Source organism: Hydra vulgaris, chromosome 02 (assembly GCF_038396675.1).
Source record: "Hydra vulgaris chromosome 02, alternate assembly HydraT2T_AEP".
In the NCBI taxonomy this organism is placed as follows: Eukaryota; Metazoa; Cnidaria; class Hydrozoa; order Anthoathecata; family Hydridae; genus Hydra; species Hydra vulgaris.
In genome coordinates, this window is record NC_088921.1 from 41,219,762 (window position 1) to 41,245,111 (window position 25,350).

Consider the following 25,350-nt stretch of genomic DNA (forward strand, 5'->3'; position numbering starts at 1 on the left):
AGATCAGTCAAAGAAAAATAGGTTTTAAATTCGGTGTAAATCAATCGACAACTGGTCATCTGTTTAAAAAAAAAAGAATATTAAATATCGAAAACATGAAAAGACTCCAAAATACACTATAGAACAACAATTAAAGGCAAAGAACTAAAGCAGGAAACTAGTTAACCAACTCTATAACACAAAATCTGGTCATCAATGACGAAAAATACTTTTGTTTTGCAAGGGACAACATGCCTAGAAATTCTGGATACTACACAAACAACAAAAAAACATGCCCAGAAAGTCTTTGCTTTATAGGAAAAGAGAAATTTATTAATGTGGATACCCATATCTGACCATGGTATGTCCGAGCCATTGTTTTGCTTTCCAAGGCTGTAGTAATTAATTCATCAATCTATATCGATGAATGTTTAGAAAAACGAGAACTTCCATTAATTTTTAAGTATCATAGAGACTTTAACTATTTATTTTGGCCAGATTAGCAAGTTCTCATTATTCTAAAGATTCTCTAAATTGGATAGACCAATATGTCTATTACGTTGATAAAGAATCTAATCCCCCAAATGTGCCTCAGGCATGACCAATTGAAAACTTTTGGGGACATTTGGCACAGAAGGGAGATTGGCAAGCTTCAACAGAGCAAGTTTGATTGATCGAATTAAATTAATACTACAAGAAATTGATTTATTGAATGATGAGTAACACGAGAATGAATTTTAGTAGATGGCGCAAGAGATGCTAGCTCTTTAGAGCACTGCCCATTATAGTATTTGTGGAAAAGAGAAAGAGAAGCAACATTATGAAAATGTGATAATGGTTGGAGATTTGCTGCAAGAGCAGGTCCAACTATGTTTAAAATGCATTTTTGCACCTTGTCTAAAAGAGAAAGGGCATCATTAGAAGATCCGCCCTAGATATCGCAACAATATTTCATACAAGGCCTGATTTGAGATTTATAGAGATTGAGAATAGAATGCGGAGTATTGTAAAGTATTGAGCTCGATAAAGAGATGCAACCTTAGGTGCTTATTTTGCAATCGATTTGATATATGGTTTCCAAGAAAGATCGGAAGTAAGAGTTAATCTTAAAAGATGAAGGGTAGATGACTTATCAAGTACATTACCATTCATAAATATACGAAGATCTAAACTACTGCGATAAACTATTGCGATTTTACAGTTGCTTATGAAAGGTGTCAGAGCAAAATTGAGATCAATTGCAGATGGTGGTGTTTTTTCATTTAAAAAATAACTTATTTTTATTAAAAGATAAATACTTTATTTAAAAAAAATATAATAATAGTTTTTTTTTTATTTATAAGTAAGTTATTAATTACTTAATTTTATTAATTACTTAATGAGAGTGAAAATAATTTTGTTTTATTATTATAATTAACTGCTAAAGAACGCTATGGAATCAAGGAAACAGTGACCTGGGTATTTATATCATAGAAGAAAGCTATTGTAATTTTGATTATAGATCATAGAAGCAGTTTATAAAGCTTATAAATAAGAACATAAAACAAAATAAGAAAAACAAAAAAAAAATAAATAAAAAGATTTACCAATGTCATTAGTAAAAAGTACCTGACAAATCTAATATCCTATTGATAAATCCTCTGATGAATACTTGATTAAAAAAAGTATGTAATAGCAAAGCTTTTTAGATCTCTGTAATAATCATTTTTTTGTCAGAACATGTATCAGATGATATTTACATTTTTCTACCAAAATTGTGCCCTGATAATTAGCCTATCTATAATTTTATTTAGACGTTGAGTCCCACAATATTGATTGACATCACACTGCAACAACTTTCTAGAGGGCTTTAGCTAATGCATTGACCAAGAGTTAGGGTTTGGGCAGGTACTACCTAGATCACTAAAGGGTTTATAACAGCCAAAAATAAAAAAATATTTTTTTTATTATACTAGTTAGAGCCACAAAACCTCTTTTTAGATTAAAAGAATAATATTAAGAGACATTTATTTTCAACAAATTGTGTAAATTCAAAAAAAATTTAAATTGTATTAAAAGAACTATATCAAGAGACAATACTTATTTTCAACAAATTGTGTAAATTCAAAAAACTTTTTCCATAGAACTTCGAACAATATTCAAAATTTTATCTCTTTAAACTTTAAAATATAAAAACAAAATTTTCTTGGCTTTTATATTTTCATTGCCTGCCTATTTTAACCTTTTTTGCTTTGTTTTTGAATGTTATTTTGTATTTTTTATCCGATGTAAAAAAACAAACAAAAAATAAAGTTGATTCATTTTAATGTTTGATAATCTGTTTGAGCCAATTTTGTTTACTTGGTTATAGTGTGGTAATTGCTTGGTCTTGTGATAATTATACAATGTGCTATTGATAATAGAGTGCTAACTGTTGGTCTTGTAATAATTATACAATGTGCTATTGATAATAGAGTGCTAACTGTTGGTCTTGTGGTAATTATACAATGTGCTATTGATAATAGAGTGCTAACTATTGGTCTTGTAATAATTATACAATGTGCTATTGATTATAGAGTGCTAACTGTTTAGTCTTGTGATAATTATTTGAATTTTAAACAAATCATACTTTATGTTCAAACTTAAAAGGTTTTAATAAAAAAAAAACAATGATTGCTTTAAATAATAAAAACAGTAAGGAATATTTACAGATTCTCAGTTGATTTACATATAAAATAATTTACAGTTGATTACAGTTAGTTACATTTACAGATATACTTGAAGATTTTCAATTGATTCTCATATAAAAAAATTTAGAATATATAAAAAATTATATATTATAGAATTTATAAATTATTTAACATATTAAAAAAAGTTGAATATATATTACCTCCACCAAGAATTAAAATAATATTTTTATTTTCGCTGCAATATCCATCCATACTTTTGACACGGCGAAAGTTGATTAAGCTCTAAAATTATTAACTAAATTATTTAGTACATAAATTTAAATATATGTCAAGATATACAACCTTAATATATGAAAGGTAAACAATGCAAAAATCAAATTATATGCATAAATTATATATAAATAATACATAAATTAAGTTAAATGAATAAATTAAATTAGAAAATCTTTTTTTTAATGAAATAAATTTAAAATAAAATCAAAAAAACATTCCAATCAAAATGCATTCTTATAAATCAATCAATAATTACTTTTTGAAATTATTATACAAATTCAAATCCACAATAAAAGACCATAATAATATCAAGTTTTCATATTTACTTATTTATTGATAGGAATGGTGTAAAATTTAATGTTGAATTAAAGTAAAAGTAATTTGTAAACTTGTCTCTGAATATATTTAGTATGAAAATCAAAATGCATAATACTTATGCTAAAAAAATTAAACTGATAATTTTTATTCATTTAAAAATTTTACAGAAAATCCCAAATAGGAATTTTACAAGAGGTAAGATGTTATGTTAGAGAAAGTAATGTTTGGAAAAACATTGTTATTCCTTTCTTTTACCAGGAAAGTGACAATGTTTTTACGTATCATACAATTTGATAGTTTAAAAAAATAATTTAAACTTTAACAAGAATTAATCATCATAAATGATACTAATTGCCTCATCCTTGCAGATAAACCCGAAACCACATGTACACAAAAACTCAAATACCATCTATGTTTAACAACTTGATATGTTACAATAAATTGTAAAAAATCTTTACATCTTTACAACTGCAGCTTCAAACCACAAGTTTTAAATGACTTTATACCTGCAGCTTCAATTCACAAGTTTTAAATGACTTTATACTTGCAGCTTCAAATCACAAGTTTTAAATTTTACATTTGGTAGTTGGAGAGTGCTCACTTCATAAGCGAGAAATTCCAAGTTTAATCTTCACCAGTACCGCACTCAACTTGTTTCTCTGCCCAGCAACCTTGTTTGTCTAGATTCCTGCTTCAGAGTTAAAGAGCTGAAAGAGGGCTGTAACCACAATAAAATAGCCTCCTCCACTGCAGTGGCCCTATTAGCCTTGGGAGGTAAATAACATTGAAAAATAATAATAAAAAGTAACTCTGCAGTATTAAATCATAAGTTTTAAATGATTCTAGACCTTTAGAGACAGCTTCAACTGGACTTCTGGACAGCTTCAAAGCACAATTTTAATTGCTTTAATGTATCCAAAAATCCTCCAATGACACAAATAGAAAAAAAATGCACATGTTAGCTTAACATATATCATGGAAATGTAGACATCGATACATATTAAAGATTATATTATTCAGTCATGATGACTGATTAAAGAACTTAAAACAATGTTTTTTTTTTAGCATTTTATTTTTACCTTTTAGTAAAAATATTAAAAAAAAAAACTCAATAGTAAATTATAAGTAATATATAATAATAAAGCAAATTTAACTCTTTATAATTTTAAAATAAATGTAAAAAATAAAAAAAAACCTCTTCATTGGCTATCACAATAACTTTTCCATCATTCACTTCTACCTAAAAAAAACTTGGTGAACATAAAACTTTTTAATAAATACTTTTTATAGAAACTTCTGTAAAAAATTAATAAAGATCTTATAGAAGTTCTATAGAATTCTATAAAATTTCCATAGACCATAGGTTTCAAAAGATTATAGAAATTCTATAAAACTTTTAATAAGCTAAGAAAAAAGGCAGATAAAATAAAATGTAATGGCTAAATGAATTAAAAAAAAAAAGATTTTCTTACTTTTTACTATCAACTTTTGAATATAATATCTCAACTTAATTTTTAATAAAGATTTGAATATTTTATTTCAATATTTATGATGTGATCAGTCATGAATAAGGACTGAACATACACCCCTCCCCCCAATCTATCCAATGATGTTTTAAATATTGTCCGGCAGAATGACACCAAGTAAGACAACAGCAAATGTAATCATTTAATTACATTTACTGTTTGCAGAATTTTATGTCATCTAACACAATAGCAAATATAACAAATATAAATACAAATAAAAAAACGGTTTTAAAAACAAAAACTTAAAATATCTGATAGCCTGTAAAACAAATTTTAAAGTTGAAAATACTTCAAAGTAATACAAAGTAATGGTTAACATTCATTTAATAAATAATTGTTAATCATTCTTTCATTCAATCATTCAATCAATCATTCATTCATTCATTAAATGATTAACAATCATTTAATGATAAATGATAAATGAGAATGATGAATATAAAGAATTATTAAAAAACATAAAGACATAAAGAATTATTAAAAAAACCTAAAAGTTTTAAAATATATATTACAATATGAATAAAGTCGATATGAACAACAGTTTTTTTATTTAATATTTTTATTTTTGTTTTTGGAATTTGAATTTTAAATTTTTGTTCAACTATACTTTAATTTACATTTTAACATTATACTTTATGCTATAATACTTTGAAAAAACACTTAAGAAATATGCAGTGATTTTAGACCTAAAATCACTGCATATTTCTTAAGTGTTTTTTCAAAGTATTATAGCATAAAGTAGGGGAAGGAAGAGGGAAGTGTTTTTTCAAAGTATTATAGCAAAAGTGGGAGAAGGAGGCATGTGCCCCTTTTGGGTATGTGGCTCCACCACATACCCCCCCCCGTTTGGGTTGTTGTGGAGGCCCCAAACCCAAAAAAGGGGGGGGGGCACATGCCTCCTTCCCCCACTTTTTTATAAAGGCCCTTTTCTTTGGTGTTTTTTTTTAAGAGAACTTCTAGAGGATTTTTTTTTTGGAATAGAGCTGGTGCACAACCTCCACTTTGAAACCTGTGCCATGGCAAATAGCACAGGTTTCAAAGTGGAGGTTGTGCACCTCCACTTTGAAACCTGTGCCATTTGCCATGAATAAGCCAGTTTTATTTTCAATTCTTTCAATTTTAATTTTTTTTATTTAAATAATTTTTCATTAAATTATAAGGGAGTTTTTTTTCATATAACTTTTATTCTAGTTAAGATATATAATAATTAGATATATCAAAGATGTTTATTGAGTTTTATAAAATTTTTATTAATTCAAAACAATTTTTCACGCATTTGCAAAGTGCGCGCAAAATAATTATGACTAATATACAATATGACTGTAAATTGTTAATACAAAATAGTGAATTTTTTTCAATTTACTTTGTTCAATTTATTTACTTATAAAAAAAACTTGAAGAAATTTAAATAATAGAGAACTAAAAATAAAATAAAAGTTGTTTTGACATTTCTTTTTTTAAAACATTTAAAAATAATAATATAATAAGTATTTAATAAGTTATTATTAAATACTTAATTTGATATTATATTATTATATTAAGTATTTAATAAAATATCATATTGTTAGTGTTGTTAAACGCACATTAAAAAATGAAAACTATAATAAACATAATAGTTCTATATATTCTATTAAATTATAACTTTTGCAAATTTAAAAAAACTTTACAAAACTTTAAAAAGGCCATTACTTTAATTCAACGGTAATAAGAAAATTTAAAAAGGCACACGCTTTTAAAGGAAGCAATGTTTTAGCATGGTTTCTTTTAAATAAATTGCAAATGTATTCATATTAACTAAAATTGCACATGCTTTTGTAAACGCATGTAAAAACATGCTAAAACATAATTACTTTCTTCAGTTGCGTACTTAATTATTATACTTAAAAGTGACGCTATTGAATAAAGTATTAACATTTCTTTTAAAGTTGTTGAAAATGCGTTTTAAATTTTAGTAACTTATTGTTTTTTATAATAAATATGTTTTTTTATAATAAATAACTATCAATTGCATAATTATTTGGAAAAAAAATTACTGAAGTTATGCGTTTGTTTTTTAAAATTTCAAGCAAATGCCAACGTTTGCTGAAGTAAAATTTTTTTTAACAAACATCCGCATGTTTGTCGATTTGTCGCGCCCTGTTCTTGTTTAATTATTACCTAGTTTAGTTTAGCTTAGTGTTTTCAGCAAATTTCTGAAATGTTTAAATTGTCTAAACATCTAAACAGTTTGTATATATAAGCAATTTTAATGAATAAACGGATAGCTTGAGCAAAAACCGAAAGCTCTCATAAGAAGCTGGTTAGAAGAGCAGCTCGCATGGCTTTCCATGTTTGTTTTAGGAGAGCTTTTCTCTGCTCTTGCACTCATTTACTCCTGCCGAGGCCTGCAAATGACACAAAAGATAACAGAAATAAATAAAAACAAACAAAATTTTAAAAATTTATTTTAAAATGACTCAGATGATTTCTTCGTCATTGTTAATAAAATAATTGTAATACTAGTAAACATCGTAAATAAAAAGTTCACAAAAAATTCCTTAAAGATAATTTGACGGATAATATAATAGCAATATAGGCTTGCAGATCATAAATAATTGAGTTAAAATCATATCAAGAAAAAAGAGATTTAATAAAAATAAAATTTTTTTTTTAAATTTCAAAAATTTTTTTTACAGATAATATAGACAGACAATATAATAGCAATACAGGCTTGCAGATCGTAAATAATTGAAATACAAATCATACAATTAAAATCATACATTACAAATCATATAAACTGATATTAATAATAGATAAAAAGAATTTCAAAAGATTTTAAAAGTACATTTATATATTGTCAATTTCAAAAACTACTTCTTTCAACTTTTTTTGTAAAGATATGTAATTCCATTCAAAAGAAAAATCAAAGTAATTTAAGACAATTTTGTTCCAAAGATATGATCCACGAAATGATATGCAAAATTTACAATGATTAGTTTTTGAAAATGGTTGCATCACAAAATCATCATTTTGTAAATCGCATTTATTGTTTTGTTTTGTTATAAATAAACTATGAAAAGGAGACGGAGATAATTTTGTTTTACATTTGTACATAAAACAAAGAATATTATATACATTAAGTTGATATATGTTTAAAACATTCATTTTTCTTAAGAGAGGCTTTGAATGAGTTCATTGATCACAAGAATTAACTAAACGTGCTATATGTTTCTGATGGCGATGAAGAGGATCTAGTTTACTTTTGTTAGCACTGCCCCACGCAATATTTGCATAGTTAATATGGCAGTGAATAAGTGAATAATATAGTTGCATTAAAGTGTGCATTTTTAAATGGTTTTTTGATTTGTATAATATTTCAATACTTTTTGAAATTTTGTTGCTTAAATTTTTGATGTGCTGTCTCCATGTAAGATTTTCATCAATATATATTCCTAAAAACTGATTTTTTAATCTTTTTACTTGAACATTATTAATGAATATAAATGGCGTTTCATATGGTATTAGTTTTTTTCTGGAAAGTGGGTGAAATAGAGCCCAGTTAGTTTTGTCAATATTTACTGAAAGTTTATTTACTTTGAATCAGTCTGAAACTTTTTTAAGTTCTGAGTTCATAATTTCAAATAATATAGTAATGTTGCTGTGCAATAAAAATAAAATTGTATCGTCAGCAAACATTATTGTCCTCAGGCTGGATGCTTTATGGAGATCATTGACATATAAGAAAAAGAAGAGGTCCGAGTATAAAACCTTGTGGCACGCCACAAGGTTTTATACTCGGTAAGTAATGTTTAGTAACATTTTTGGTGATTTATCATTAATGTGAACATATTGAGCACAATAATTTAAATAACTCTTTACACATTTTAAAACAACTCCTGTGATTCCATAATTTGAGCATTTTAGTATCAAAAATAGTATCTAAAGCTTTTGATAAATCAATAAAAATTCCTAATGTATATTCAGAGTTATTAAACAACTCGTTAATACTATGTGTAAACTGAAGTATTGCATGCTCTGTGGAGTTATTTTTTTTGAAACCATATTGATTTCTAAATAAAATATTATTTGCAGAAAGATGAGTGTTGGTTTTGTTATATAAGATTCTCTCTAAAATTTTTGAAAATACAGGGAGAACAGAGATAGGGCGATAGTTATTTACATTAGTTGCATCCCCTCCTTTGAATATTGCCCTTCACTTTGGCAGTTTTAAGTTGATCAGAGAAAACTTCTTGGCTAACGCAAGACGAAAAGATTTTAAATAGAATATTTTATATAAAATTGTAAGAATTTATAAGGACGTTTCCATTGATACCGTTGAATCCTATTGCTTTATTTGGTTTAATTGTTTTGAAAGCAGCTTCAAATTCTTTAATGGATATTTCAATGCAATTAAGATTTGTTGTTTTTTGAGGTAAAAATTCAAAAGAATTACTAGTATTTGGAATACTTTTTGCTAAGTTAGACCCCACTAAAATAAAATCCTTATTTAATTCAACTGCAATATTACTTGAAGCATATAAAATTTTATCATTAATTTTAATACCATTAGGCAAAGCGCCTGATTTAGTTTTAACTTTACTAGTGATTTCTCTTAACACTTGCCAAGTGCGTTTTGAGTTGTTTTTGTTTTTTTCAACTAAGTCAAGATAGTATTTTTTTTTTAATTTTTTCTTTGTCTTTCGAATTCTCTAGCATAATTTTTGTAAATGGTTTTATTTTCAACTGATTAGGATTTCAGGTACTTAATATATAATTTTTGTTTAATTTTGGAAGATTTTCTTAGTACATTGGTTACCCATGGGATGTTATTATTTTGAGCTTTTAGTTTATTTTAATTTTAGGAAAACTTGCATCAAATTGCTATAAGCTAAGCTTGCGTCCTGAGAATGATCAATATGTTGCCAAGGAAGCATTGATAATTGGTCATTAAATGATCCTAAATTTGCTTTACTATAAATGCATTTACAAAAGATTTTTTTTTTATTTAGTAATAATTTAGTATCTTTATTTATGGAGAAAAAATCGGAAAATGATCTGTGATATTGCATTTAATGATTCCTTTTTCAAGAGAATTATTAAAAATATTGTTCGTTATGATATTGTCAATTAATGAAGTCGTTGATTCAGTAATTCTTGTCAGCTTCGTTATTATCGGAAGTGCTCCATTTTTAAATAAGTCATTGTAAAACTCTTGAATGCTGTATTTGACGTGATACTGTAAACAATCCAAATTAAAATCACCAATTAAATAGTTTAATTGCTTTTCATGGTTACTTTTTTTAAAAATGACTTCATTTAAAAAAGTATTAAAATGTTTAATTACACCAGTTGGTGGGCGATAACAGCAACTCAAAAGTATATTTTCATTTTTTTTGGTTAACATTTCAATTGTTAAAACCTCTTTATCGTCATCAGAAACAGTTAAGTCAAGCCTATTAACAAACTGCAGGTTTTCTTTTATATAAATAAAAATACTGCCTGTCGCGTTTTTTTAATTTATGCTCTAGTGAAATAACAGTGAAACCTGGTAAAAGAAAATTTGAATTAGAATTGGCTTCATTAGAATTGCATCAAGTTTCTGTAATGCGTATTACATTAAAAATATCAAGAATATCCTCCATATTATTTAAAAAAGTGTCAAAATTTTTGTTCATACTTCTTATATTAGTATGCAACACATATGACTGGTTGCGCTCAAGAAATCCTTTTATTTCATTGTTAAAAAAATAAGAGCCGTTACTCTGCAAAGAATGAGCCTCATTAAAATAATTTAGATCTGGGTCAGAATTTTCATCAATCGCAAAATTATTTGTTTGGAAAAAACTTAAAAGTTATTTTAAAATTTAGTTTACTTGAAGCCACTTTAGTTATAGATAGTAATTAACAAACAAATAAAAGAACTTCTATCAAAAATGCCTAACTAATTTATTATAAATCATCTTTGCAAATTTCCCTTTCTTTAACAACTCTTTTGCTTCTAAAAGTAACTTTTTCCTTATCTCCATCATTTCTTTCACTGAAATCTTCATTGATATAAATATGATCTGCCCAAAGTTTTGATTTAAAATAATTATTCATAGCCTTTTTAATCGTTGTAATTTAAAAACTTCACTTTAATGGTTGTTTTTTTTTTAACCTCCTATTTCTTTTTTTCCCATTCTATGGGCTCTCTCTATGTTTTTATTTTTTTTGAATCCAAGTTTACCTATTAAAAGTTCTTGTATTTTTTCTTCGCCTTCTTCCAAATTTTCGTTCTCGCTCTCTGGAAGACCATTAAACCTGAGGTTATTTCGCCGATTTTGATCTTCCAGTTCAGCTAGTTAATCCTTCACTTCACTGCTTTCAATTATAATATTTTTATTTGTTGTTTACAAAAAAAATTAAATATGAACAATGGTTAGAAAAGATGAAACTTCCAAAGTTAGTTGATAGAAGATTGCATGATGATTTAATTCAAATGTTGAGATAATAAAACAGTACAGATAAAATAAATGGGCATAAAAAAACTGAAAGATTGATTAGTAGTATTTTATTGAAATTATAAAAAAAAAAAAGCTATATGATTACCTCCTGATTAAATTATGGATTATTATGAATAAATTAAAACCAGATCCTCTATTTCCTTCATTATATACCAGAGGTTTTCCAAATATTGATGTTGTTGCATTTAAATGTTATTGCTTAACACTGCTTGCAATGTTTAAAGATAAAAAATGGTAACCAAGTACAATCCAAAAGAAATAAAACAAGGCAAATTTTACATACACATAATAGTGAGCCTCTTTAGTTGTATTAAAGAACTTATATTTGCTTAAGAGAGAGAACAACAACAATACAACAAAAACAAGCAGTCTTGACTGTAATATGCCCCCTTGGCTTTGAGCTGGTAAATCAGTAGAAAAAAAAAACAAGTGAAATTAAAAACAAATTCTTAAAACCCAATGCTTTTATATGTTATTAAAACGTAAATTTTGCAACAAATTTTTTCTGATATTACTATTTTATTTTATTAACAATTGGCTGTATGCGTGTGTAAAAAAACAAAAAAAATTCAGGAAGAGGCAGGTCTTGAACCTCAGACATTCTGTTTACAAAGACAACGCCTTATCCAAATAAGCTAAACGCGCATGTAAGTAGAAAAACAATTAATATACTTATTTTTAAAACTATTATTTTTCTTTCCATATAAAAAAAAAAAAAAACTTAATTAAAATTAACTAAATTAATTGACTTATTGCAAAATTAATTATTAAATATTGTATTGTCATCAAGCAAGAATATGTATCCAAAATTTAAAAAAAATTTTAAATTTGAAAACATAAAAATTGATTGCAAGATTTAATGTTCACAGACAAACAGAGATGAGGAGTTATTAAAAGCATTGGAAAAAAAAGCCTAACAACAAAACCTAGAAGATAAAATCAGCACTTTAGCATGGTTGAACAAAATTTATATTTTATTAACAATATCTAGCATTTAATATAACATTTCATGCTAAGTTTCATCATAATTTTATAATATTTTATAAATAACTTTATTAGTTAAAAACTGATTACGGGATTTTTTAATAAACATTAATTTAGTTAATTATTATTTCAAAAGCTTACTTATGGTTCACTTTATTTCATTAAAAACTGTCATTTTTTGTACGCCTGATAAGTTTTCCACCAAAACTCTGTACAGAATAGACTTTAGTGAAATCATAGCTTATACTTAAAAAAAATAAGCTACTTGTCTCTGGCCTTTTTCATAATCTATGGTCAAATATTATACAAAAGAGTTGAGCCATATTATATCTGCTTTACTTATTTAGTTACTATTTAAAAACTTGAATCAGGCAAAATGAAAAAAATGATCATATCCTTGCTTCAGATGGTTTGATTCTTTACAAAATGATCACTATTTAAACTCAAGCATTAACAGATTTTTCCAAAAGCTATTATATAATCAGTATTAGAAATTTTTCACTTTGAGTATCTAATATTTTCTTAATGTTTAAATATTAGTTTTACCAACATAATTTATAGAAAGTAGCTTTATAAAATTTTATAACATAATCATCATTAAATTGATGACCAAATAGAAATTAAAGCAATTCCATAATTCTTATAAATATCACCTTACTAATATCACTATACCAATATTACATTAACAATAGCTCAGCATTACACTGAGTGTAGCTGTACTATTTCCAAGGTAGCTTTTGAACAAACTTTAATATACAAATATGAACTCAAACAACAAAATTATGAATTCACTAAAATTATAAATTAAAAATAATTATCTTAAAAAAAAATTATTAAATTACTTTGAATGCTTGCAAACAATCAAGACCTGGAAAATCTTCTATGTCTCCAGTAATAGTGCTAAAACATGCTCCATGCCAAGGGCATCTAACTTTACCATTTTTATATGCTCCAGTTATAAGAGGTGCCCCATAATGGGTACATTTAGAACTAACAGCACTAATTTGACCATTTACTTTTGATAATAAAACTTTTCCTGGTCCTAAATCAAACTCTTTAAGCCTAAAAATGAAAAGAAAAATACTTAATTTTAGCTTTTCACTAGATTAAGTTTTGTCTAGCCATATAGATAGATTCATCGGAAAAAAATTATGAATTTTTTAAAACTTACTCTCCTTCACGAAGATCAGTAGCATTGCAAACTATTTGCTTAATCATGTTGCTAAAAATTTTTTTTCGCTAATTCAATAGGTAAAATAAGAATACAAAAAATTTAAATTACAAAATAATTATATTTGGTCTAAGTTCGTTATAGTAATTATTGATTCAATGAAATTATCTACAAAAAAATTAAAATTGATCGTAAAAGATCTATAATTATAGTTGACAATTGACAAATAATGACATTTTGTTGGCAAAACGATAATCAATTGACATAAACTTATAAAATTTATAACAGTAACTAATGGTAAACAATATCATATAAAAATATTATAATTTCAAAATATAATTTTTTCAAAAGAAAATTTTACAAATCAAATTTGTAAAATCTTTTAATGTTTTTATGTATAGTAAATATTAAAATCTATTAAAATTGACTTTTTTTTTCGGTAGCTGGAAATTTAAATTAAATATTCAAAAATTAAAAGTTATGATAAGTTAAATCATAAGACACGACCCGTGTATCATAAGATACGACTGATGTGTCGTAAATGATTTTGATAAGATATGAGTGATAATCATGAGATACGACTCATTTCTAGATTCGTACCGGATGATATTATATCCGGTATACCAACACAATATATAAAAGCTTCGGATATTTTACTTTCAGATAATTCTTATATCCGGTCGTATATATAGATATCACCTCTTTCGTGTCGCATAGCTCAACTTACAAAAATCTGCACCGACAAATTTGATCTACAAAATAAAACATCTACTAAAAAGTGGAAATAATTTTTAGATGTCCTACTGACGCCTAAATTGTTTTCAACCTATCATAGTTCTTTTTTAATTCGACCGAGTTATGAAGTTTTCATTTTCGACCGATTCTTTTCTCAACCGATTTTAGAGGCTTTTATTTTCAACCAGTTTTAGCTAATTTGATTTTCAACCGATTATAGGCGATTATTCATTTCAACCTACTAGTCTTTGTTCTAACCTTCCCCCCCCCCCCCTTACCTTGTATTAAGGACTCGAGAGTAATTTATAAAAAAAGAGGTCAGATAAGCGACATTGGTACGAGAAGAGGCGTAAACATCCTTGTTGAATGTTCTTCCTTGGTGCTCTACGATAAGACCATTAAGTCTCCTGGGAGAGTAAAATATTGCCATTTAAATCTTTTTTTTTTCTTTTTCTTCTAATTTTTAAGATGCTCTAACAAAACCTAACTGTTTTGTCGTAGAGCTGCGCGGAAGAGCATTTAAAAAGAAATTTCATGCTGCCTTACCTTGACCAGGCATCAAACCTTGGATCTCTCAATTATAAGTCAGCACTCCATTCACTGCGCCACGGCTGATTAAACTCAGCTCTGATTCAAATCAACGACAAATAAATAAAATGCATACCGGAAAAGACACGGTTATAAAGTTGTTCGGTCCAGGCCACCCTGTTCGTTCTTCGTTTAATGAATACAATATTCGCCGGTGCTTTTTCATGCTTATAGTGGTTGTAAAGCTATTGTTAAAATGTTAACTAATGTATTAAAAACTGCAAGTTATAAGTTTTACATATATAAAAAAATAAAATATACACATTTTGAAATAATTAGTAGCAAAAAAAAAAAAAAATTGCCTCACTTACTGCAAGCTTACCTAAGCTTGCCTGAAAACATAGGAAAAGTAAATACGCAGAATGCAATATCTCAAGATAGGGGCATTTATTTGTTCCAAAACTTTACAACAGCATAGGTCCCATATTGATGTAGAAGTTGTACTAAAATCATCTACTTTATGCATATTACGACTAAAAAGCAAATTTCATATTTTTGGAAATGACTAGCGGCAAAAGATGAAATTTTTCTTGTATTAACTTAAAATAATAATACCTTTTCAAAATCGAAAAAAAAACTCCTCTACCAGTGCAGATTAAAATTTAGTCCCAGCAGTCTAAAAATGCAAATAGTCCAAGTTTTTGCATTTATAGTAGGGGCAGGGTCAGTTAACAAAGTTTCAAAAATACTAGGAGAATTATTTTTGTAGCTTAATCTATCTCCTTTTAGATTATGTTTTGTTTTTTGGTAAAAATGATGGCAAGAGTTGATCTTAACCATTTGCAATCATGTGTATATTTGAGCGGTTGAGGGTGTTAATTTTTTTTCATGTACTTTAAATATAAAACATTTTTGTAATTGTACATTTTTCATTTAAAGAAAGACTACTTTATGATTTTTATCCAAAAATTTTTATCAGTTGTTTTAAATTTTAAACAATATTAAGCTACAACCATTAAGTTCACTTCTCCGTCTACTTTTGTTAATAGAAGTTTCAATGAGGTCTTGACTAGAAATAGAAGCACGTTCTGCACTGTAATGTAGAACAAAAAGACGACAAAAAGACCAATGACAACTTTTTTTTAAATCTGGAAATAAGTATATAATATATTGCGATATATAAACATAGCACATAGCCGCAATATGTTCCAGTTTTGTGAACTGGTTTTCAGCCATTCTGCCTAAAGTAATGTTATTTTTAACAAATCAAAGAAAAATTAGTTTTCAAGTCCAAAAAATCTTTAATTGTTATATAACTTGCAGACTTTTCTGTTCGAGCTAATTTATGTAATTACTTTACAGATAATTAATAAAATTAGGAACAATATACTTTTTAAATTTTCTAAAAGGCTGAAGATACTGTCTATCTTATTATCTACATTATCGCAAGTATCTAAACATTTTATTGTCTCAGATTTTTTACCAATCAACCTTTGTTTGTTTCCTAATGGACTCTTATAACCTATAAATTTTTTTCTTACTTCACTTTCTATTTTGCAAAATTTTTTTCGCGCGACGTTTTTTGAACATGCAATCCTTTCTGATCATTGAAAAAATTTACATCTTCTTGACATGAAGCTATATTAATTGTAAGAATGTTTGGAAAATTAACACATATGATAACCTCTGGAATACAGTTTTCTTAATAAGCAAGTGTTATTGGTTATGTATTATGTTTAATAGGTTATATATAATTTCAATTCTTTTTCCAACATGAAAAACTTTAGAATGAGATATATTGTTTTAACAATTGTTTGTTGACATTTTTTTATTTACAAAAATATTTAAAAAATTTCACAAAACTCTTTTTTGAATCCTCTCCCTCTCCTCCCCCTCCTCCCACTCTCAACAACCCATTGAAACGTTTAGAAATAAAAGAAGATGGAGAAGCAAACCTAATGGTTGTAGCTTGTCATTATTTGAAATTTAAAACAACTGATAAAATTTTTTGGATAAAAATCATAAAATAGTCTTTCTTTAAATAAAAAATGTACAATTACAAAAATGTTTTATAGTTAAAGTACATGAAAAAAAATTAAACAACTTTCCTCCCCCAACCTTTCAAATATACACATGATTGCAAATGGTTAAGATCAAATCTTTCTATCATTCTTACCAAAAAACAAAACATAATCTAAAAATAGATAGATCAAGCTACAAAAATAATTCTCCTGGCATCTTTGAAATTTTGTTAAGTGACCCTGCCCCTACTATAAATGCAAAAACTTGAATTTTTTGCATTTTCAGATAGCTGGGACCAAATTTTAATCTGCACTGGTAGGGGAGTTTTTTTTCGATTTGGAAAAGGTATTATTATTTTAAGTTAATACAAGTAAAATTTCATCTTTTGCCGCTAGTCATTTCCAATAAAATGAAATGTGTTTTTTAGTCATACCTCTAATGCATATAGTTTAGGAGTAAAGACAGATGTCAGTTGGCGGACATATTACGCAATATTGCATGAACTGTTTTACATTGAAACCTATTTCAACTTCTGCATAAATATATATAATAAATTTACCTATAAAATTTCATTACAATTGCACCTTTAGATCTTGAAATATTTTATTCTGTGTTATCGTATATATTGAAAATTTTCGAATGGTAAAAAAACACGTTTTAAAAACAATACGCTTTCCCAGTCAACTACCAACCACCTTGTTGTTTGTTGACTGGAAATAAGCTGGTTGTTTTACTGTTTTAATTTTTATTTCTGAGTAACCTTTTCTTATATTTTTAAGGATTTTTCTTTGTTTTTGTTTTTTTGTTTTTTATTAATGATTTTCTGATTTGTTCGTTGTTTTTTTAATAAATGCTTTATTTATAAATTTTTATACGCTCAAAAACTTTGCAAATACCAGTAGGACTTTCATTAAATTGTAGTATTGCAGATGAAACTCCAATCTCCAAAACCTTTTTTTGTGCAAAAATAAATTTTGGGGAACTATTTCCATATTATAGAATTTAAAGCTTCATTGTTGTTTGTCCGTGTAAAAATTTAGAAAATTGGAAGAAGAACAGCTTCAATTGACAGTATTCAATGTTTGTATTTTTTTAATTGTTTAACTTACCTGTCACAAACACAAACCGTTTCTGGATTGATGGCAGAACTGATGGCGTTTGATAACTTATGTTTCCATTATGAAATAACACAGCCCAAACAGATTTTTTCATTTGTATAATAGTTTATTCTGCCTAATTGCCATTCCATAATAATTCTGAAGTTTTTTGTTTTGTTTTATCTGTCAATCTTTCTGTCCCATTTGACTTTTTTCCACCACTTAGTATTTTTCCTTTCATACTTTGAAGCAAATTGCGGCATCGTGTACCTAATCGCTTCTGAACGTGCCCAACACATTCTAATTTTTAATTATTTCTTCGCCATATGGTTTTGAATTTTATTTATTAAAACTTCATCAAAAGATGATGTATCATCATCAGTTTATGAGGTGTAAAGCAAACCGTACTTTTTACTAATCGATAAAAACATTAAAACTGCATTACCAGTCTCTATAGAATATTTTTGTGGTTTGCTTGGCAGATTTGATTTGTTTACCGGTTCAGGTATCCTGATTTGTTTTTTCTCTTTCCACATGGCACATCCTTTGCAATATTTGGATAAAATTGCTATGTCTAAACACTCTCCATTTTCTCTTGAAATTACAACACCGTTCATTGATAAATACCCACGAATACCCAATTTATAATGCTATTGTTATCAAAAGTATTGGTAGCAAGTAAACAAAGAGTTTACTTGCTACCAATACTTTTGAATGTTTTAACCGTCGTTGTTTTTAAATAAACTATTGCATTTTTTATTTTTTAGTTTTCTGTCACTTGAACAATGTTTTTCAAACTGCATGGTTTTGCTATCAAGTTTGTTGTTTTTTGTAAATCTGTTACCTTTAAACTTCATCTTTTTCTTTACTTATAAAGACTTCAACAAGATTTAATAGTCAACTAATATACTTATCAAACATTTTTAATATTTCTGACTAAATAAGGAACAGCACCAAACAATCAATTATTGTATTTGTACTTAGGTGTCTTATTCACTTGCAGTCAATTGCGGTGGTTGGTAACTGGGGACAAAAAATATCCAATAAATTGGGTATTTTTGTATACAGCTACTTCCATTGCTGAAATTATTTAACACATAAACTTATTTACACCTTCTTGTCCGGACAAGATTTCTTCTTAAAAAGTCTTATCGATTCTTTCTAAACTATATAATAAGTGCTTAACTGAAACTTTTTTTCCTGTCTGTTGGAAATTGGCATCTGTCGTTCCAATTTTTAAAATATCCTATAACTATTGTTGATTACGTTTTTTACTTTATTAGAGTTATTAAGTCTTTCTAATATTTAATTCCAACAACTTCGAGTTCAACAACTTACTCTAATATATACTTCCAACAACTTCCAACAAAAACTTACTCTCTGACAATTTTGATCCTTTTTTTTTGTTTTTGATTTCATTTTTTATATTTCGCTGTTAAAATAAATTACAGATGAGTTTTACATGGTAAAAATCAACAAACAAAATATTTTAAAAGTAGACGGAGACTCAAAGAAGATATGGATGATGCAATATCATCTCTTTATCTTTATCCGCAATATCTTTTTATCGAGCCCCTTAATATAATAAAATATTGTCAAAAAGAGTTATAAAAATGCATTAAAAATATAAAAGTAATAAAATATAAAATAAACTAAAGATAAATAAAAAAAAAGCAAATTCTTTTTACAATGACAAAAATATTTTGCAATAACTATATTGCAAATTTAGGTATTCAAAGATTTAGAAATAAATACAAACAAATACACAAATATTTAATAATTAATACATTAAAAGACACATGTATCATTAGTAACTACTAAGAATAATAAGTAAAATTCATTTTAGTAAATTTACAAAATTTTTTTGGAATGATTATTCCGCAAAATTAAGAATTTTTTTTTTTACTTGAAACTTAAATGAGTTTAATGATTTTACGATATTTGCATTAGTTTTTTGAAAAGAATTCCATAACTTAGGTCCTCGATATGCTATATTCTGCATATTTATTTAATTTCCTCGGCAGTTTGAAGGAGTTTGATTGATTTTTTTAAGAAATATTTTTCATTTACATTTTTCTCAAACTTACAAATAAAATTAGCTGGAGTGAGGTTATTAATATAATTATACATGAAAACTAGGTGCTAATAAAAATTTAATTCGTATACATTCATCATTTTCATATTTCTCATTAAGGGTTTAGTATGCTCCCCTCTTTTTTTCCCTTAAATAATTCTACACGCAAACTAATATTAGCATAGTTAAAGAACAATGAGTTAAAGAAAAGTATATTAACTTTAGACAAACTGTTCTTACATATGGACGAACTCAGTACATCATACCAATGGTTTTACTAACTTTTGATTGTAAATATTTAATATGGGGAAGCCAAGATAAACTATTGTCAACAATTATTTCTAAAAGCATTATATAGTCTTGCTTTTTATTTTTATGTTATTTAAAAATAGATCTGGTAATTTAAGGGGAAGATTTTCTTCTTGCATTTTTTTATGAAATAAGGTATACCTTTTGTTTTTTCAACAGGCAAATGAAATAAAATAAATAAAACTTTATTTTTGTTTAATAAAACTGTTTCTGATAGTGTTATAAAAAAAATTATGATTTTTTTTTAATATACAGAAATAATAGTTTTCATAAAGTCGAAATATGAATTTTAATGAGATTTTGCTCAGCCTGTTTACATCAATCTGTTGTCTTCAATAAAACTACAAAGTATCTAAAACTTGAGTATCATAATTATACATATATATCAAAATAGCTAGAACTATTAACAAGTTTTTAAACCCAATAACTTCTTTAAAACCCTGTTTCTTTCACTATTTTGGTGTTCTCTACTTATATAGTAGGAGTACTCAAAAAACTGAATTACTGGCAGTTGCAGTTTTCCCAATAAACTATCTGATTATTTATTATGTATACCAGATATTTTACGGGTAAATCTCTCTTGTTTAAACTAATAACTGACTGACCACAATATCTTGAAAATGACCTTAACTACGCTGATTACAAAGACTGTCCCTTGAAAAATGACGTATTTTAACTTCGTTCCTCTCCAATCTATTATACCTCTTTGGTTAGATAAATCCTTTCTTACATATTCTTCAATTATTTATATATCAACATTCTTTGCACAGGAACTTTCATAATTCCATTGTAATTATTATAAACAGTTTTGAGTTTTTATCTTTTATATATATATATATATATATATATATATATATATATATATATATATATATATATATATATATATATATATATATATATATATATATATATATATATATATATATATATATATATATATATATATATATATATATATATATATATATATATATATATATATATATATATACACACACACATGTATAGGGTAGATTAGGGTAATATGAGCACCTTAAGCAAAAATTGAAATAGTTTCAAAAATAATTATGCTGGATCCAAAATTTTTGCGAATAAATAATATTTAGGGATGCCTTCTCATGATCCACTTATATATTTGGGCACCCGAAATTTTTTCTTAAAAACACAGAGGTTTTAAAAAAGTTACAAAAATGCTCATGTTACCCAGACCACTTGGTAATATGAGCACTTTAAATTAGCTCACAAAAAAACATTAATTTTGTAAAGAAAATACCAACCTGACAATTATAACTAATTTTTGGAATATAATGATTCGTTATTAACAAAACTTATCATTAAAAGATCAAATTTTAAGCCACTTTTTGTTGAAACAACACTACTATGTTTTCCGCAAGAAAAGAAAAAAAAAATTAGTTCGTTATTTTTTCAATTTTATCAACTCAAACCTTTGAACGAGAAAAATTCAATTTTTTTGAATTTAAATTACAGAAAAATATTTAGTATTGATAAAATATTAAAAAAATTTACTATATTTTATTTTTATTCAAAAAATCAATTAATACCATTGCTATTTTAGGACTTTAAACTAGGTAATTTCAATGAAAACCACTGGGTAATTTAAGCATGCTCATATCACACAAAAATGGCATCTTTAAATAAAATCAAAACTAAACAGTTCTATGCACTGTTTTTCAAGCCAAAAAGTATTGGATTTTTAGCTGACATATTTTTCTTTATGAAAAAATTAATTTCATTATTTTAGCACCTAAATTTCGCGCCACAGATTTATTCATGCGTGATGATATTATTTTAAAAAAGCAAAAAATTTAACAGCGTTTTAATTAGATGATACCCGCTAATTACTGCATATAGATTCACGCTAATTGTACTGATTCCTGTAATCACAACATAAAGTTGATTCAAAAAATACATAGCAACCTTAACTTCAATGCTTGTGCATAAAAACTCATATATATTATATATATATATATATATATATATATATATATATATATATATATATATATATATATATATATATATATATATATATATATATATATATATATATATATATATATATATATATATATATATAATATATATATATATATATTATATATATATATATATATATATATATATATATATATATATATATATATATATATATATATATATATATGTATATATATATAATATATATATATATATATATACATATATATATATAAATATATATATATATATATATATATATATATATATATATATATATATATATATATATATATATATATATATATATATATATATATATATATATATATATATATATATATATATATATATATATATATATATATATATATATATATATGTAAACAATCCAGGCTATAAAAAAATTTAAGTAATAGAATTTTAAAATTTCGAATGCATTCGCAAGTTCTACCTTAACTTTGATAAATCGGTGAGAAATGTTTTAATAAAAAGACTTTATATACGCATATAATTATTTTATATGCATTTTTTTATATACTTTAAATGAGCATTTATTCATTTTTAAACTGTCGAACGAGAGGCCATATACTTCAAAGCCATAAACTGTCGATCCTTCACGAGAGGCCTTATGCTTCTTGATTTTAAATCAAACTTGAAACTCTTTTTAATTAACGTTTCTTTTGTTTCTAATTTCTAACCATCATAAATAACCATAAAAATATAATAGCTTGACTAAGTCATAATAAAACTAGCTGTTTTTTTTTTCAAACAAATTAATCATTCCGAAAAACAGATGTGCCTAGCTTAGCATACTAAACAAAATATAAATCCTTTAAAACAAATAAAAATAAACCTTTATAATAATCGAGGGCAACCTCGATTATAACTGCCTTCAGAGAAGATTGAAGAATTTGAACATTTTTTTATTTTAACCTGTGATTAAGTTTGTCTTTTCCCTTCTTAAAATCAAACATCCTTTCGCTTGTGGGTAATATAAAATATGCCGTTTTAAAGAGAATTTTGTTCGCTTTATTGTTGGTGCGTCTTTTATGAAGATTTAAAAAAAAATGTTTCCAATCTTTTTCATTTAAAATTTTCATGCTTTCAAAAAATGCTTCCAATTATAAAACTTATATTTTTGTATTTTTATTGGTTTAATAAGTGATTTAAAGTTAAAACTGTTAGATTCTTATATTCGTACTTTGTTTTATAATCATAATTTTGGAAGTCCGTTAAAATTTTTTGCTGTCATTGTAAAAAATCTGGCTGAAATGTTTTAGTAACATCGGCTACTGTTACAATGTTGTTTTTTACGTGTGTTTTGTTTGGGTTTAAAAATATTTTAAATGACTTTTTATTCATTGTATTAAAAAAAAGAGGTTGATTCAAAATTTCTTCAATTTCTGTTAAAGGTAAACTATATTTTTGTTTTAATATATGCCAATTGACTAATAGCTGATAGTAAAAAGGGAGTTAGTTTGAGTAGGGATAGTTTCTAAAATGTATTTGCTTTGGTTCGCATTTCTATGTTGATTTAGTATGTGAACCATTGCATCCTTCCTAGATCCATCTATATTTTCATTGTAAAATTTGCTTACCCATTGCAATTTGACACCCATAAGTTTGTTGACACCCATTGCAATTTGACACCCATAAGTTTGTTAAGTTAAGTTTTGACAAGTTGATTAAGCTTTTTACTCCTGCTCAACCGTTTTTTATTTTCTGTTCTGTTTTTGTTTCGTTAAGTCTACATACTTTACCTCCCCCAAAAAAGTTATTTATTTTTGCCTCCATTTTGTTCAAAGTTCCTTTTCTTGGTAGGGGTGCTATAAAAGCTAAGTGTATTACTTGTGGGATTATTAAAGTGTTTATAACTGCTTTTCTGCTTTTTAAAGATAATTTGTAATTTTTTTATTTTCGCAAAGAGCTTTCATTTTGTTAAAATGCTCCTTTCATTGGGTATCGTATTGGAAGTTTCCGTTATTCAGAAAAATATATTCCTAAGCTTTTAAAAGAGTTCTTATACTAATTGAAATTTAGATTTTTGTCTTTAGAAATATTTTTATCTGACCATATGCCTTAACATTTGGCAAGGTTTATTTTAGCGCCTGTGGTATTCGATTGAGCTTTCCATCTCTAAAGAAATCATCTCCGCTTAGAAAAAAGTTGGTGTCGTTAGCGTTTTGCTGCATTTTTGTTTCTCTCCTTTCAACATGGGTTAAAAAAATTTCTGCCTGAATGATGTACAGTTACTTTACCCCTCTTAAAATATCTATTTTTTCTGATAACAAATCATTTATTTTAATTTTAGCATTTATCTTATTATAAATTGTTTTCACAAAAGATGTAAAAACCTTCCCAAATATAAAATATTTCAAATAAAAAAGCTCTATCAACCCAATTAAAAGCTTTCACATGATCTATTGAATGTATGCAAGCATCTAAATCACTTATTTTAGCAATGCTAATAGTGTCTCTTATGTGACTGATATTAAAATATATTGTTCTGTTTTTAACACACGCTGTTTGGTTGCTATGTATTATGTTCAGTAAAATATTTTTTAGGCTATTAGCCAAAACTTAAGATTTTGTAATCCACATTTGTTAATAATATAGGTTCCCATATTATTAACAAACTGTTTGGATTTTGTAATCCACATTTGTTAATAATATGGTTTCCATATTATTTTTTATTTCTTATAGAGCTTTATTTTGAGAGTTTGTCATTTCTCCAGTAAACAAAATATTATTTAAACTTTTAATCAAGTCTTTTTTAATTATATTGAAAAAATGTTTGTAATAATCAATGGATAGACCGTCGTAGTAATCAACGGATAAACCGGGGGATTTATTATTTTTCATTTACCTTAGAACTTGTTTTATCTCGCTCTCGCAAATTTCTTTTTTCAACATTATATTATCTTCTTTAGTTTATTTTTTTAACTTTGGCGTTTGAGAACAAAAGTTCTCAAGATGGTTTGTCGTTTTTTTTTAAACCTGTATTAATTTCTATTAAAATTTTTAGATTCTTATAACATTTCTTTGGATTCAGTTTTGACCTCCCCGTCTCTGTCGTTCATTTCAGAGACATATTGATTAGCTAGTTTTTGTTCTTCTACTCTTCTAGATTTCACCTTCTAACCTGTACTGAACCGGAGCATCTTTCACCTTTTAACCTGTAC

General features: G+C 26.2%; 1 protein-coding gene across 1 annotated transcript in view; it reads right to left on the reverse strand.

Moving 5' to 3' along the window:
* The window catches only part of LOC100213688 (apoptosis-inducing factor 3), a 54,983-nt gene extending 41,442 nt beyond the window's left edge, over positions 1-13,541 (reverse strand). Inside the window, exons 1-4 of the mRNA XM_065790940.1 lie at positions 13,400-13,541; positions 13,071-13,290; positions 4,435-4,479; positions 2,849-2,930 (exon numbers count right to left, since the gene is read on the reverse strand). Of these exons, the coding sequence (XP_065647012.1) occupies positions 2,849-2,930; positions 4,435-4,479; positions 13,071-13,290; positions 13,400-13,446 (394 nt within the window). The 5' untranslated portion in view covers positions 13,447-13,541. The remainder of the gene's footprint in view (positions 1-2,848; positions 2,931-4,434; positions 4,480-13,070; positions 13,291-13,399) is intronic.
* Positions 13,542-25,350: the final 11,809 nt, after the last annotated feature.